Below are 15,846 nucleotides of genomic sequence, written 5' to 3'. Positions count from 1 at the left end.
GTTCATAACGACGGTTGACGTAGCAACGCGTCAGGTCATCGTTTCGGTTAAAAGCGTGGGGAGGAATGAAATGAGAAAAAGAGAAATGGTCAAAAGCAATTTATGCTAATGGATGTATGATCTACTGATATGCAAACGAGTAGAATAGATAGGCCAATTGTGAAGAAATTTCTTTGCTAATTGTTGTTTTCTTTCTGCTTCTGAAAAAAAAATTGAATAATATTCGAAGGAAAGTACAAACAGTTGTTTTTTTTTGGGGGGGGGGGAGGCCAAAATGAATAAACAGTTGAAACCTGTCGGCCCGTGGGGGGGAAGAAATAAAAGGAAAAAAAAAAAATAAGAAAAGGTGGAAACATTCCGTTACACCCGCAGTGCTCATCCTTTAACCCGATGCGATGATTTTCCAATTAAAATGCATGATGTTTCATCAGTGGATCAATCCTCCCGGCTCTTCCATTTATTATTTGGAATCCCCCCCCCCCCCCCCCCCAACAATCGACTTCAGTTTCATTTTCAAATTTCGTTTTTTGGATTTGTTTACACTCATTTGAAATTCATTTTTCCCAAAGTAAAAACTGGACGAAATAATCGCCACCCAAAAAGTCGGATGTTATCGATGGCCCTCAGGTCTTACTGGATTTTCTAGAAATTCTTTCCTTTTTTATATTCCGCCCCGTTTGCCCAGCAAATGTCTGGGCAAGTTTTGTTTGTTTCTTTTTTTTATTGACAGAGGGTCATCAAAATGTGTTGTTTTTCTTTCGTTTTTTTGTTTTTTTTTAAATCAAGACGAAATAAAAGGGGTAAATCTATTTCACTGGTGGTAGCAGCTTTTTCGAGATAAAACGATTTCAAATTTTATTTTATTTAGTTGAATAAACAAACAAACATAAGCTCGGCGCGTGTGTCTCCATTTAAAACAAGAGGATCTTCTTCAGATAGGCATCTGGTAATAACTCGTTCACCCCGCCCTTTTATTTATTATTTTTTTTAAAGGTGAATTGTCTGTCCAGACCCGTCTGCTCGTGTTGGCTTTTGCTGCTGGAACGCGCATAGTTTTTTTTTTTTTGTTTTTTATACAGTGCGATTTAAAAACTTTCTTTTGTTTTTCTTTCTCTTTGTCTCTTGTGTCGTTTCTCTCTTTCTTTCTTTTTTTTTATTTCCATGTACGTATACGACACAGTGGAATGGTACAATATCTTTTTTTTATATCCTTGATGATGGAAGGGGAACCCACGTGATTCTCCCACGAGACGGCCATTTGCAACGGAGGGATATATAAAAAAAAAAGAGGGAAATAAGATCTACGTGTATATAGTATCTTGTTTGTCAGGAACTCTTTTTTAGAGGGGGGGAGGGCGATCCCATCGTCAAAAACACAATAGCGGAAGTGAAAACACGGCAGATGAAGACGACCGGGCAAAAAAAAAAAAAAGGCCAGCAAATTTCCTGTGATTAAACAAGAAAAATGGGGAACTTGTTGAAAAAGCATAAAAGAGTTGAAATAATACGCCCCAAACAGTAGAGGGAAAACATAAGCAAAAAAATAAAAGGTGGAAAACGACTGGGGAAAGAGCAAAGAAAAATGCTGGGCACCGGATTGACATACGGCGGCACATTTTTTTTTTTTTTTTTTACAGGTTCTTCTTCTTTTATTTTATTATCACTGGAGTAAAGGGAAATTCAAGAAAAAGAGGTTTAGGGTTACTCTTTTCAAAAAAAAAAAAAAATCCGTTGATTTACTCCCTCCCCTTCTTTTTGTTGAAGTTTGCCTGTGTTGTGGTCCATCTACCTTGTTGATTGAATGAAAACATTCCATCTTGTTTTAACCCCCTGCGCTGTATACCAACGAGTAGTAAAGGGAAAAGAAAAAAAAAAAAAGAGCCATCCAAAATTCCGGATTGTGTTTCGGTGCGTTCCATTCAAAAAGGCCGATACCGTTCTTGTTTTCTGGAACATCACCTTCCTTTTTTTTTTTTTTCAATTTTTATTCGATCAATTCTTTCTTTTTTTTTTTAAAGCAAAGAAAAAAAACCTTGAAAAGCTATTCACACTTGTGAAACCGCTTGCATTGTTCTTTGATTGGAGAGCTTCAATAAAATATCTACATTTTTCTTTTCGTAGTGTCATAACAATGGCGGCTTTGAAATCGCCCTCAAGTCTTTTTGCTTACCTGTTGAGAGCGAAAGGTGCGCTGGCTTCTGCGGCCATATTCAGAGTCTAATGGTTACCACTAGAAGTTGATGGCTTTTTTTCCCTTGCGTCCGAAAATGAACTCATTGGATGTTAAATTCATTTCCCCATCGTCTTTTTTTTTTTTTTTGTGACGTGAAGGCAAAATAAAAATGGTGAGAAAACGGGTTACGCTCCATTTGCGTGAAAACATGTCGATGCGGTTGAGCCCAGTCAAGGGGAAACCAAAGTAATAGAAAGAAATGTAAGAAAGACCTTAAAAAAAAAAAAAAAAACGGGAACTGAAAAATAAAATAAAATTGACCGGCAAATTAGATTTTCCTGTCCTTTATTTTGAGGGGGGGGGGGGGTTCGGTACTTGTATTTATTGTTATTATTTTTTTGTTTCTTTCTTCAGTTCCTTGGGTTTTGTAGACCGATTGCTCACCGGTTCCAGTAATAGCGGTGTGTGTTTGTGTGGGGAGCTTACTGGCGGAAGTAAAAGAAAACGGGAAACGGGAACTCACTGGAACGTATCCGAACTTGATGCCAATTGCCCGATAGAACGACTGCGTTGTATGCAAGTATTGTGTATTCCACGACGTTACCGCTACAGTGTGAATTAACTGAACTCGGACCAAATAGGCCGTGTCATCAGTTACCGTTGAGTCAATTCACAATTTTTTAAAATAATATCCCCCCCCCCCCCCGACTTCCTTTTTCTTTTTATGTATTTCGTTTTTCTTTTGTATGGGTTCAAATTCCAACGTGACGGAAGGATGAGACGATTGGGACAGGTGGAGTGATGGCTGAGTGATTTTCAGAGAGGGTTTTCTTTTTTTTTTCTTCTTTAAATATCATATCAGATAACGCAACCATTTGCCCACAAACACTCACGCACGTTCGTATGACGAAACGTTCAGAGGTGCTGCCCTCTCTTATCAATCAAAAAGTTCCTTGGCCTTGGCATTTTTAACTTTTTGGAGTGCAAGAGGCCGAGAAGAGCCCCGCAAGGAGGACACTGAAGTTACACAGAGCATGTGAGTATACACACGTCCTTGTGTGTGTGTTTGTGTGTGTCTTGGTTCCCGACTTCCCGTGCCCCGCGGTTCCGTGTGTTTTATTTATTTTTATGGCCCCGGCGACAAGAGGGGGGGGGGAGCGTATGTGGATGGGCCAACGGATAAAATGGGGAAGAAATCTGTTCGATTTATTTTGAGTTTTTGTCTTCTCTGTTTCGCCATAGGTTCTACACATTTACACGTATGAGGGAAAAAGTAAAAATTCTCGAGGCCCCCAAATGTCGTTATTTTAGTGAGGAACAAAAGCGAGGACCAACCCCTGCGTTTTTGGCTATTCGGCGATGATATGCTCGTGAAATATGTCACTGTCGCCAGGTGGGGGATCCCATTGACTCAAAGGGAAAAAAAAAAAAATCTATCCGACTCGCTCTTTGCTTCCATTTTTAGTGTGAGGGAAAAGAAATAAGTGGCAAGAAAAAGGGAAAAAAAGAGAGAGACAGCGGCCAAGTGAAAACATCAATTTCAACTGTTTTTATTTCATTTTCGTGTCAAAAAGTCCAAACTGACATTTTCAACCTTTTTCTTTTTACAATTTTGTTTAGATGTTTTGCTTTAACTAGCATAGCAGTGATTACACGTAAAACGTCAAGGTTGTTCTCGGCTTTTGTCAGACTTCTTTTTTTTTTTTCGTTTCTTTTTTTTTTTTTTTTTGCTCCCGTCAGTCTGGACGGCTCCAGCTTGTCGCTGAATCAGCACTCAAAAAAAAGTTTAAAAAAAAAAGAATTAAAGAGAGGGAGAAAAAAAAAAAGCTTTAACCTCGTTCATCTTCTTCCTTTTTTTTTCTTGAATTGCCATTTAGTGGGATCGTCGTCAATTTCCCATCACATCTTCGCATGCAAAGAATTACTTGCGCTGATATAATAAGCAGCAACAACATCCTGGTGCGAAGCAGAGTGCCGCTCTTTTACAAAAACGATGGGAAGGCCAAAAAAGCATTTGTTACCTCCCTCCAACTTATATACCTGCCTGTGGGTTTCTGCTAGTCCTTTTATGAACTACTTAAAAAAAAAAAAAAAAAATTCTCCTTTTTTGCTTGAATAATAGAAAACATGCGTGTCCTTTTAAGGACAATGTCAATTGAAGAGGCGAATAAAAGAAGCTAAACATATTCTCCTCCAATAGGTGGCTATGTCTGACTGAAGATTAGCAAATGTAGTTGAAAGTCCCATTGATGATGATGAACCTAGTGGGAAATTCGAACGCTTGTATGGTTGAAATTTTGGTGTGCATCGGATGTAGTACCTGCTGGGTGCCCAACGATCCGCAATTGATGACGGGGCTTCCCGTTGTTGCCGTGCGACCCCCAGGATTATTTTTCTCGTACCCATATATTCTTGAAAGGAAAGAAAAATAAAAACCGCGAATACCAACGGAAACGAATACCTTTGCCACAAATGACGTATTGTCTAGTCAGGACTCGTTTTGGGATGTTATCAATTTAGCTTATGCCGTGATGAAATGCCGACAGACCAAGCCAACTGAAGATGCGATTACACGCTTACAGACATACCGCTGTCTACGGTAGCTTATCTTGATTTTGAAATCGAACAAAAGGCCAACGACTACGTGTTCATTACGAGAAGTGCATTTCGCAGCAATAGAATTGGGATTTAGGAGATGTATTTTCTGTATTTTGAAATGAACATGTCGCTTAGAACGAGTGCGAAAAGGCTTCCAACGGTCGAGTAGTTGTAGCAGACGTTTTTTTTTTTTTTTTGCATTCTCGCTTTGCTGTCAACTATTTCATACCGCTGTGTTAGTTGGATTTTGTATTCTTAATTGAAACAACATAGTATCATTTTCATTTATAAAAAAAAAAAGAATGGCAGATGCTGGTAACTGGTGTTTGATCGAAAGTGATCCCGGCGTATTTTCTGAATTAATCAGAGATTTCGGTATGTCTTAAAAATGGAAACGTTGACAAAGACTCGTTTGATGACGTTGGGTTTTGATTTTTTTTTTCTTTTAATTAAATAGAAGTGCAAGGGGTCCAAGTTGAAGAGCTATGGAGTTTGGATCCAGAACAGTTTGACAAATTAAAGTAATTGCAGATGATGTATTTTTTTTGGTCCAGCATTAATTTGTTCAACTTTTTTCTTGTGGCAGACCTATTCATGGGCTCATATTTCTTTTCAAGTGGGTGCCAAATGAAGAAGTGGTTGGAACAGTTGTTCAAGACAGTAGACTGGACAAGATTTTCTTTGCCAAACAGGTCATTAACAATGCTTGTGCAACACAAGCCATTATCAGTATCCTTCTAAATAGCAAGCACCCTGACCTTCATCTGGGCCCCACTCTTGGAGAGTTCAAAGAATTCACTCAAGCTTTTGATGCCAATATGAAAGGGTTAGCACTGAGCAACAGTGATACTATTCGAAGTGTTCACAACTCATTTGCTAGGTTTAGAGCAATTTCAAATGTTGTCCTTTTTGGGTTTTTTTTTCCATTAATGAAAACATTGTCTTTAAAACAGACAAACTCTCTTTGAATTTGATTCCAAATCATCATCTAAAGATGACGATACCTTTCATTTTGTCGGATATGTTCCCATTGATGGCCGCCTATATGAACTTGATGGTTTGAAAGAAGGTCCTATTGATCTTGGCGCCATCCCAACTGAAGCTGACTGGATCGATGTCGTTAGGCCGATAATCGAGAAACGTATTCAAAGGTTGTTTTGCATTACTTCACTCTCAGGCGAAATGAAAGATTCCGAAAACATTCGATTTTGTTAAACAGATACAGCGAAGGGGAAATTCATTTCAACTTGATGGCAATCGTTCCTGATCGGAAATTAGCGTGGCAAAAGGAGATTGAACGGCTACAGTCACAGTCCGTTATCACGACTGACATGCAAAATGAGATCCAGCGGCTCTTGATGCTTTGCGAAGAAGAAGAAAGCAAACGGAAGCGTCAAAAAGTAGAAAATGTCCGGCGTAAACACAACTATCTACCGTTAATTGTCCAACTTCTCCGCATGCTTGGTGAGAAAGGCCAATTGCTTCCGTTGTACGAGAAAGCTAAACAAAGAGCAGTAGCCAAAGCTATTACTCAGAAAAAAAGCTGATTTATTAATGTAAAAACAACTTCCAAAGGAACATGGAATAAAAATGTCGGACAAACTTTGCTTTTTGATAAAACGATTTATTTTGGACGAATTTTTTCATAAAAAAACTGTTGTCCTTTAGCCGAAAGATCTGGTTTAAGGGTACGAGATTTAACGTACTCAAAATGTCTGAGAGCAAACTCATAAAAATCATTTTCTAACTGCCATACAGTTGAGTTTCTAAAAAATGCTACTGTTTCAGCTTTTGGCGGAATCTTCATGTTTGTTTTCCGCAAATGAGATTTCGAGCCTAGAGAAAAGATCGCAGTCACATTTGAAATTTTTTTTTTTCATGCAAACGAAATTTTAAATACCTTTGCGATAAAGCTTTAGGGCTCCCTTAAATAAATTAGGAATAGTGGCTTCCAGAACAGCGACAAATTCTTCCATTTTTTCTGTTACGCCCACCAATAAATAGTTTTTAACCAAGTTATTCTTTGCTTGTTCGAATGCCCAACTGCTACCTGGTGTCCTATGTTTCAAAATTTTAAATACTCAGTTGCTAAAACAAATTAAGAATTTTATCAAGTGTTATTACCAACAATCTGCATGATGACCACAGAAGAAAGGCACTTGGAGCCATAAATTATTTGGGTCACACTCTGCTTGTCCCTCTTTTACACAATCATCAAATGACTAGCATTTGAGAATTTGAAAAAAATGAGACATAGGATTACCAATATCTTGAAAACTTATTACTGTTTTGTTCCCTTGCTTTTTTCTGATGACGTGTGGACGAAAGTCATCTCCATACCTCAAAAAGTAATAGTAGGAAACCATTCTATCAAGTGGCTGCCTTATTAAGTTAATAAACAATGGTGATGAAGATCCAAATTTTGCGAAATCTAAATATGCTATGTGTCCGTGGTAAAATGATGGCTGCTTCAGATCCCAGTTGCTTAAATTCCTTGCAAACCGCAACTACAAACAAATGTTGTTGACAATGTTGCATCGAATTTAAAAGTAAATGATTACCTGATCAGACAACGACATTGTATGTGCATTTTTTGAGACATTTACATGAAGTACTTTGAATTTATTTTTTGAGCACAAGTCGTAAGCCAAACCAACAAAAGAGGTTGACCCAGTCTTGGGGACACGATTGTAGAACACAGTTAGGTTTTGTGACGAGAAACTGTTGGACAGCAATGCACCTAAAGAAAATTTCTGGTACAGTAGAAAGGTGATATACTTTATCAACGCTATTACCATTGACTTGGTTATTAAGCAGGCTTGAATCCTGTTCTGAATTATACTTAGCATTGGCTATCTTTTTTTCTAAATCCACAAAATAAGTCACAAGAACTAAAACTGTTACAATATTGAAAAGAAAGACGGCTCGCGCAGATAAATTACACGTCCTAAAAGCCATGGCTTCCTGCTCTAGAAAGGAACTTCAAATTTTGTCGTACGTCGATGCAGTTAAATAGAAAGTCATTTTTTGAAAAGCACAACAGACATGATCGATCGCCTGTCATAAATTGCCATCGAAACTACCAAGTTAAAACTGTACTTTAAGCGGCCCATAGATGGCTTTTTAAATTCCTTGAGACATAAATGAGCAGAGGTTTAGAGCGGTCGCATTGATTTAGTTGAAAATTTTACGATGGCCCAGTATTTCGCATCAGTAGCTCTTGTATGTCCAACGCTATATTATGGCAGTACTCAAATCGTATATCAATCGTGCTCAGCCAAAAGGTTTAACCCAACGGCTGCAGATGGAAATACTGGTCATCGTCAACTTGAGCTAAAAAAGCTCTGACTTCTAATTCAATTGGAGGTTGCTAACACTTTAGCGCCGTGCCTAGTGTTTGTCGCTATGCCACCGTCCAATGCGTAATTTTAGTTTTAGCCGTGTATTATTATTATCAGTATATTTTAGTAATTGCTTAACACAAACACCATTTTTAGCTTGCCAACAACCGTTGAACTTGCGCGCCTCAAACGTAAAACACTAAATTGTCACTTTTTTTTTTGGCAGAGTTAGAGTTCTCTGGTCTAATTTGGTAACGTTTTATCACGCGTAAACTTTTTTTTAAAGAGTTAGACAAACTTGACGAAAAATAATTGTGTCAATATAACAAATAGAAAAAGCAAACTTTTTTTAGGCAGTATTGTCGATAACATCCAAGTTGAGATATCCGTCAACGTCATTGAGCTCCTTGGAGTAAAATTTGGCAGACACAGTTTTCTGTCCAGCTTTAGCAGCCGTCATTTTAACCACAGTGCGGGCTTCTTTGCCAGGCGCTACCTTATCCACGCTGATTTTGTGTGGCGTGCCTAGTCCAGCCCCTTCGATGACGAATTTAGCGCCATTTAGTTGAATCGGGAGTGGATTGATAAGAGAAACAGTCACGTCAAACTGTTCACCTAGCGGAACTTCTGTCGGAGCCTGTAAAATTTGAGAAAAACAAATGATTTCCTTTGAAATTCCCTACATGCATTTTGCTTATTCACGCGTTACCTTGATAGCGATGTCGGGTTTACGAACGCGGAAGTCATCTTGCGAAAAGAATTCGAATTCGGTCTCTTTGACGTTGGCCAAACAGGCAATATTGAAGGCACATTGGTCGCTAAGTTCAGGTGCGTACTCTGCGTACGAGACGGGCAACGTAATGTTCTGGGCGGTACCGGCCTTGATGGTGCGTTGAAAGACCTCTTTTTTGATCACGCTCTTCAGCTTTCCAGTGTACAGCACCGAGTCAATGCGCAGAGTAACTTCGACGGTGTAATCTTTACTGCGGTTTCGATTGGCCACAGTCACGACAGCACTGAACGATTTAATAATAAAGAAATAAAGATGTTGTATATCCGTAGTGAATTACGTTTAATTAAACCTTACCTGAAAGGCTGTCCAATAACAATGTCATCGCGTAGCTGGAAATCGAAACGAACGTCCTCTAAGGCCTCGTTGAGGTAGTATCGACTGTACAAATGTCCGCACTGACGAAGGGCTTTCAGAACCACCTCTCTCTCTTCCGCCGAATCTTTTGAAGGAAATAAAATAAAATTAGAGTAGCTACAGTCCTTTTGTTGTTCAACTTGAATCCGCGAACATACTGTCTTTGTGCTTATAATTGTCCGTGACATCTTCGCGCTGGAATTTTCCGACAGCTTTAGTGCTGATAGACAGGCCGATTCTATGACAATGTGCAAAGCATTTTGTTAGGCAACTTGAATAAACGCCGAACTCTATGGAAATATTACTCGTCGGTCCTCTTGTCGATCAGCTTCAACGGCTGACCGGTGCCTTTGTATTTCCAGTAAACCTTATCAGCATTGACTTCGGCAAAATGGAAGGCAGTATCGAACGCCTTTTTAACTTCGCCACGCTTAACGGCGGCCACTGACGTAGGACCACATCTGTTTCGGTCATGAAAAAAAACATGAATTCCGTCGTTCGGAAACATGTTTCGGAATAATATTTACCGATAGACTCCATCGCTTTCTTCTTGCGGGGTAGCGTCAATAGCTTGCCACCCACCATAATTTCCTGGCTCTAAATCTGGACGCTCCATCCACACCTCGTTCCAGACGTGGAAATTCCAGATAGAGTCGGAATTGAGCTCTTCCACGACTTTGCCATCGTCGCCGATAAATGTGTCAATAGTTAATCCTCCGTGAGTGTCGTGAGCAGAAGAGAAATTCGTAATGGATCGGGCAGGGATGCCAAGAGCGCGGCAGACTTAAATCAATAAGAAAAATAGGAGAGATGCACATTTCTGGACATGATTGAAAATAGGCTGCGATGATTTATCCTACCAGTCGTGGTCACACCGGAAAAGACCCAGCATTGACCAAATTTAACTGGCATTTTAGTGCTCCAATATTTCTGCAGGATTAACATGCTGCCTTGCCATTTCGTTGGTTCTGTGCCACCAGAGTAGTCATTGGACCAGTTGCCCATCAACACACCATTATCGTCGGATGAATTCACCTAAATCCCGAAAGAGTTGTTTGTTTTACTTTTAGTCGTAAATAGAAGAAATAGTTTAGCGTCCTACCGCGGCGGAAATGGCACGAACAACACGAATCGGATCTGTGAAAGTAAACATAGAAAGGTGTCATATGTTTTAGATAAACAAAACGGATATTTTTGTAAAGTCTATGTATATTGGTTTTGCTGTGCCACACGTAGCTAGAAATTTTTAAGAAAATACCGGCTCTTCCCGCAATGGTTAGTTTGCCGACATTGCTAAGCAAATAAATGCTGCATTCAAGAATGTCCTTTTCGAACTGTGCAAAGTTCCAGGCACAAGGGCGCATCCGGTTATGACTTCCACGCCAAATCAAGCCAGAGTCAGCCATGACATATTCTTTCTTCCAAGTTTCGTCCTCCATGTACACGAGATCCTCTACAATCATGTCATTTTGTTTCCAAGATTCGTGAGTCACGATTTTTTAAATGCATATTTAAAAAAAAAAACTGGTTTCGAACCTCTGCACCATGGGTTGAAAAGAAGGTAGATTCTAGAGGGCAACGAGTACGAAAGAGCGGCGCCAGTAGGGATAAATTTGGTGTCGACATCCAATTTCCATACGCCGACGACGCTTGTTGCCATGGTGCAGACCTAAGGAAAGAAATGTTCGAACGTGAAGGTCGTCCGCGTCCATAACGATTGTCGTAATTTTTTGTTTCCTTCTATAAATGACATACTTGCACTTTAATGGAGAGATCGCCAGAGGCAACAAGTCTAGCCCACCAGCCTCCAGCAGGTAGCGCGCTGCTATTGTCGTTGAGCAAGGGAATAGCGATAGTTGTGCCGTTACTCGGGCTCGGCATTTTGGCGTCTAAACATTACGCGCAACAAGTGGAAAATTTCAATAAAGCATAAATCAACATGTCTTGTATGCTGGGATAAAAAAAAAAGAAGGAGGGTTAAACGACAACGCCGTGTACCCGCAACGGTGAAGATAAGAGAGACAGCGTCTGTGGCCGGATCAAACTTGCGGTTTAAATTCAATAGAAGATTGAAAGGTTGTCCGCGGCGCACAACAAGGTTGGCGTCAACCTGGCGCTCCATCATCTCGTAGTCGAACGTATGATGATCTTTTCCATTTTCGGCGATTAGGATATCGATCAAGTTTACCTTCAGTCCGGCCTTTCCAGCTTCATCTGTTTTGTATTTTGTAGCAAAAAATAGAAGAGAAAGGGTTATTTATTTTTAGGCTTTAAAGGGGGAACAAATTCGATGATAAGCGTCGATGGATTAGGAAGGCAAAAGAAAGAAAACGTGTAAATCATGTCTTGGACTCTATTTATACCAGTCCTTGTCTAGACTGTCCTACGGGCGGGTTTTATTTTCGGACCGTCTCACAGCAAACATATTCTGACAGCTTATTTCTCCTTCAGATTTCGCAGATTTCGCAATTATTTTTCCCCCAAAATTTTGATAGGTTACTTGGAAACGCAATCACAAAAGGAAAATGAAATCAATTTAACCTTGTAACACGACAACGTGTTTGATAGACATCATTAGACCAACGCTATCCTTGTATACATTCTTTGTTTGAAAAGAAAACACGAACCGGTAGTTAACAGATATTTTACTTATGATAAGACTAGTTTTTCTTCTAAAAAAGTACAAGAGTCCGTCCAAAACAATACTGTCAAAACAATATTAAGGACGCGGGTGTCAAGGACAGCGCAGTTCGAGCACGTAAACTCAATTCCGTAAAGTGAACACAAGATGCGTTAGGTGATTGACAAATTGCGTCGTAACGGTACAACGACAAGAGTCACGTACAGAGCGGGGAAATATGTCAATGTCCTTTTATGAAGTAGTAGCTTAATAGTGCCCATAATGAGGAGAAAACCGTGTGCCAGTTCAGCCAAAGTTTGCCATCTAGCGCTTCGCTTTTCATGTCGAGGCACCATTGGCTTTCTTTGGCGAGAACATTAACAACTGGTGGAAAACAAAAAAAGAAAACAAGAGAAAAGATTGAAGCTTTACCGACAGGGCGTCTAGGTGGTCTTGGCAGCCTTATTCTCGACATTTCTGGGCTTTCAGAGTTGGGCAGGTTTTCGGGAGTGTTGTTAGTCGGCGGTAGGTTTGCGACTGGCTCTTCGCTTCTCGGGGCAACAGGTTGTAGTTCGTTCGTTTCACCCGAGGTAGTTGGTTGAACAGCAGCGCCATCGTGGCCGCGGCCGGCATCAGTGCCATCAAAACTGTAGGTGCGGCACTTGCAGCAGCTGGTAAACACTGCTATAGCACGAGACGTTCTACCAGACGAATTGCGATTACCCATCGTGATCAAGGTTTATGCAGTCGTTACTGCACGTTGACAGCGACGAGATTCAACTGATTTCTCGATCAAGTACGTTTTACTTTCTTATAAGAGATTGAACGGACGCGGATGGAGTCACGCTTCCGGTGACAATTACACTTCCGCACGTAGAACACGGAGCATTCGTTTTCGTAACGTTGTCGGTTAGGTTCGTTTGAACTGTTTACTAAACGTCCGGTCAAATTTAATGAGGTCGCACACGTAATCACGTCACAGATTTTAATTCCGTGCCTAAAAAAGGCAGTGCGTTGCGATGATATTAACCCAACAATGGCGACGGTTATTTCGCTGAAGAAGAAGCTTCACAGACAGACACGAGAACGAGATGGAATCTCAAGACAAAACCAACCCGTCTGCTGAGGCTGGGTCCGCTGGCTATACTGATGCAAGGCTAGGGGTTGATGCTTTGCTCGGCGGAACGTACGACAGCTCTTTCGTGAACGAACGGTGAGAGAGGAGGTCCTTTTTTTAAAGGGAAGACGAAACACACGCAAGCACTCACACACACACACACGCACACACACACACATGGCAGTGTATAGTGTTTTGTGAGTGCATGTGGCTGCACAAACGAGAAATGGACAAAAGCCCAAATATATTCAGACAATGCGAAGGGAAAGAAAAAGTCTCGATAGAACAACGACAAAAAAGAATCTCGCGAGCGAAGGAATGAGCGTACACGACAACCTACGGCAAGAACGTCTGGTGCATCTCATTTGAATAAACAAGTCTTCGAAAAAGAATCCGGTAAATCCGCCCAACGAAATTCGGCGAAGACAAAAGGCACACGAAAATATAAGCATATGTTTTTGTTTGCTATACGTAGTAAACACGAAAGTATCCTTAAAGTTTGAAAGGTGACGTCACACTATCATCATTGAACACAGCCTTAGGGTCAAAAGAAGCAAACACGAGAGAGGAGGTCCTTCCGCACCCGGTTTTTTTCGGATGAGATTTTTCCTTTTTCTATGTACACAAAACGCGTCTGTCTAGCACTCGGTGTAAACTTCCTGTGGTTACTTAGCAACACCGGTTAAGACGTTTGGAATTTGCCTTTAGATAGACGTAAAATATTTATCGCTGCTGTCCGCACGATGAAAAATTTGGACGGCCAGTGTGAATTAGCGTTTTAACGGAATGCAAAATTGCGTTGTTGTCGCCGAGTGCCGAATCGCTTATCTGCCATTGTCACGCTTACGGACGTGTAGGCATGGGGAGAGGTGAAGAAAGCGCTATACGTGAGTTTTAAATTACAAACTGCATGACCTTGAGACTTTTTACTTTATCTTTTTTCTTTTTTCTAACTCCCGCGTTTAGATTTGAAAAAAAAAAAATGACCCGTATCGAAACGCACAGCGGCGACTTTGGTTTCGACTAACGCTGATAGGGACAATATCTTAGTAATAACCAAAGCTCGCCTGACGAGACCGGAATGCAAAAGAATATTGAATCCGTTATGATATTTACCAAAAACGGCGCAGTGTGGTAAGTAGACAACCGAAGACTTTATGGAAGTTTGGTTTTACCGAAAGTTGTCTGACTTTCCCTATTAAAAAGTAGCACAAGAAAAAGGAAAAAAATAGGAAAACATACCAAATCAATCAGTAGCTGTAGAGTCACGTAAATATATCGTAAAGCAATACTTGTTAAAAGCCGAGAATTTGTCTGCAAGACACGGATGAAAACATGAGTTCTTTGGCACCGGGAAGACCTGATTCTGAGATAAATCCTTGCCAAAGGCATCGTTCCATTAACACCGCGAACCGCCAGAGTGAATCTGTTTGTATCGAATGTTGGACTGTGCGTTGCCAGAAGGTCGTCTGCATTACCAAAAAATAAATAAATAAAACACTTGAGGGCTCTCATATTTTTTCCAAGCCCTCAGCAAAAAATAAATGGAAACCGTAGATAAAAAACGTATCGCTAGCTTTTTTTATACAAACATACGTATCCAGCTAATTTCTCAAGGGTTACTTGTCAATTTAAGTAAATGGAAATGTGCAAATCATTTGAGAGTGCGATTAGGATTTGGTTTTTGGCATTAGCGCACCGCTTCTATCGTTTTTGGATTCTGGATCAAGAATGTAGTCTCGTGACGCAATGGCTGACGACAGGTTTGTTTGTTTTGTTTTTTCCTTTTTCATTCATCATTTGTTTTGCTCGTTTCGTATGTTTCTTTCTTTTTCTTTTGCATACATCAAAGAATTTGGCAATTTAAATGATGGAACGTTTTTTGTTTACAGGCCACTCGTTGCACGAGATCGGTATCAGGAAGCGTAGCTAAGAGTAGTGCAGGCAGACGGTCAACGCAGGATACCGAACCGCAATTGAAGATGCCTCTTTAAGTTATTATTGGCTAGAAGCAACCAAAGGAGCATCAGTTGGACGTCGTCCAACCCTTCCGACGTCGGTCAATTCAAGGGCGAAATGACATTATATTTGGCAACTGTTTTGGGATTTGGATTCAGCTAAACAACGATCAGGGTTCGTGAACACTTCCAAATTAGGACATCTCTCTGATCATCTTGAAAAATGCGGCTTTTTTTTCCTTTACTTTTTTTTATTTGTTTTGTTTGCTCAAACTAAAGAGAAAATTAACATTTACCTTTTTTTTACGAGGACGAATGTTTGTTGATGTCCATTGGCAATGTTTTCTGTCGTCATATGACTTTCCAAACATTTTTCTTCCAAAAATTAATTCATTCCAGGACTTCCTGGCGACGCCAAAGGCTATTATGCCACCGGAAATTATGTCAATTGAAACATACCTTTTTTTCTATCTGTTTATCGGGAATTCTCTCTCGACTACTCGGTAAAAAATCTTTAAAAAAAATAACAGAAAATAACATTTAAAAGAGTTCGCCAACAAAATCAGATAAAAAGGAGGCTACCGAGTTTGAACCGTAAATTTATATGATCCCTCGTCAATTTTGCTGTCACATGACAATTGTGTAAAATTAACTTAAAATGACCCGGCGTTAACCCAGCGATGGAACAAGGCATTTGTTTGCATAACCGTCAAACAAACCATGGCTGCCCCCACCCTAAAAATGGTTTAAAATGAAGAGTAAGAATAATTTTCTCGTTAAGCAATAATATCGAGATCAGCACAAACCATTAAGAAGGGGAAATGTTCTAGATATTCAGAGGAAATTTACATTATTTTAAAATAACTTGTTTCCGAAATCCAACCACAATCCA

General features: G+C 40.1%; 3 protein-coding genes across 3 annotated transcripts in view; 1 reads left to right on the top strand and 2 right to left on the bottom strand.

Annotated features, from left to right (window-relative positions):
- Window positions 1-6,376, top strand: part of LOC130692363 (ubiquitin carboxyl-terminal hydrolase isozyme L5-like) — a 53,594-nt gene extending 47,218 nt beyond the window's left edge. Inside the window, exons 2-6 of the mRNA XM_057515468.2 lie at window positions 5,012-5,146; window positions 5,229-5,292; window positions 5,358-5,651; window positions 5,725-5,922; window positions 5,991-6,376. Of these exons, the coding sequence (XP_057371451.1) occupies window positions 5,074-5,146; window positions 5,229-5,292; window positions 5,358-5,651; window positions 5,725-5,922; window positions 5,991-6,318 (957 nt within the window). The 5' untranslated portion in view covers window positions 5,012-5,073 and the 3' untranslated portion in view covers window positions 6,319-6,376. The remainder of the gene's footprint in view (window positions 1-5,011; window positions 5,147-5,228; window positions 5,293-5,357; window positions 5,652-5,724; window positions 5,923-5,990) is intronic.
- A 3-nt stretch (window positions 6,377-6,379) lies between these two features.
- LOC130692360 (heparin sulfate O-sulfotransferase-like) lies at window positions 6,380-8,079 on the bottom strand. Its single transcript, XM_057515464.2, has 6 exons — window positions 7,567-8,079; window positions 7,333-7,511; window positions 7,057-7,278; window positions 6,896-6,993; window positions 6,672-6,829; window positions 6,380-6,607 (listed from the first exon to the last, which is right to left on the bottom strand). Exons 1-6 carry the CDS (start codon window positions 7,727-7,729, stop codon window positions 6,396-6,398), a joined length of 1,032 nt encoding a protein of 343 aa, XP_057371447.1. The 5' UTR covers window positions 7,730-8,079; the 3' UTR covers window positions 6,380-6,395.
- A 118-nt stretch (window positions 8,080-8,197) lies between these two features.
- On the bottom strand, window positions 8,198-13,029 carry LOC130692331 (annulin-like). Its single transcript, XM_057515421.2, has 13 exons — window positions 12,312-13,029; window positions 11,258-11,473; window positions 11,015-11,148; window positions 10,796-10,928; window positions 10,518-10,712; window positions 10,362-10,396; window positions 10,120-10,294; window positions 9,787-10,042; window positions 9,565-9,720; window positions 9,418-9,497; window positions 9,200-9,344; window positions 8,822-9,128; window positions 8,198-8,749 (listed from the first exon to the last, which is right to left on the bottom strand). Exons 1-13 carry the CDS (start codon window positions 12,604-12,606, stop codon window positions 8,462-8,464), a joined length of 2,415 nt encoding a protein of 804 aa, XP_057371404.1. The 5' UTR covers window positions 12,607-13,029; the 3' UTR covers window positions 8,198-8,461.
- Between the last annotated feature and the right edge of the window lie 2,817 nt (window positions 13,030-15,846).

Source organism: Daphnia carinata, chromosome 1, assembly GCF_022539665.2.
Source record: "Daphnia carinata strain CSIRO-1 chromosome 1, CSIRO_AGI_Dcar_HiC_V3, whole genome shotgun sequence".
Taxonomy (NCBI): domain Eukaryota; kingdom Metazoa; phylum Arthropoda; class Branchiopoda; order Diplostraca; family Daphniidae; genus Daphnia; species Daphnia carinata.
Note: the sequence above shows the minus strand (reverse complement) of the source record. Positions and strands in the feature narration are given on the sequence as shown.

Coding starts and splice junctions, on each gene's coding strand:
- LOC130692331 (XM_057515421.2), bottom strand. CDS start 12,606: ATGGGTAATCGCAATTCGTCTGGTAGAACGTCTCGTGCTATAGCAGTG. Junction 10,397..10,517: donor AACCATTGCGGGAAGAGCCG/GTATTTTCTTAA, acceptor TTACTTTCACAG/ATCCGATTCGTGTTGTTCGT. Junction 10,043..10,119: donor TTCCGGTGTGACCACGACTG/GTAGGATAAATC, acceptor TATTGATTTAAG/TCTGCCGCGCTCTTGGCATC.
- LOC130692360 (XM_057515464.2), bottom strand. CDS start 7,729: ATGGCTTTTAGGACGTGTAATTTATCTGCGCGAGCCGTCTTTCTTTTC. Junction 7,512..7,566: donor GCTTAATAACCAAGTCAATG/GTAATAGCGTTG, acceptor AATTTTCTTTAG/GTGCATTGCTGTCCAACAGT. Junction 6,994..7,056: donor AAAAGCAAGGGAACAAAACA/GTAATAAGTTTT, acceptor CTCAAATGCTAG/TCATTTGATGATTGTGTAAA.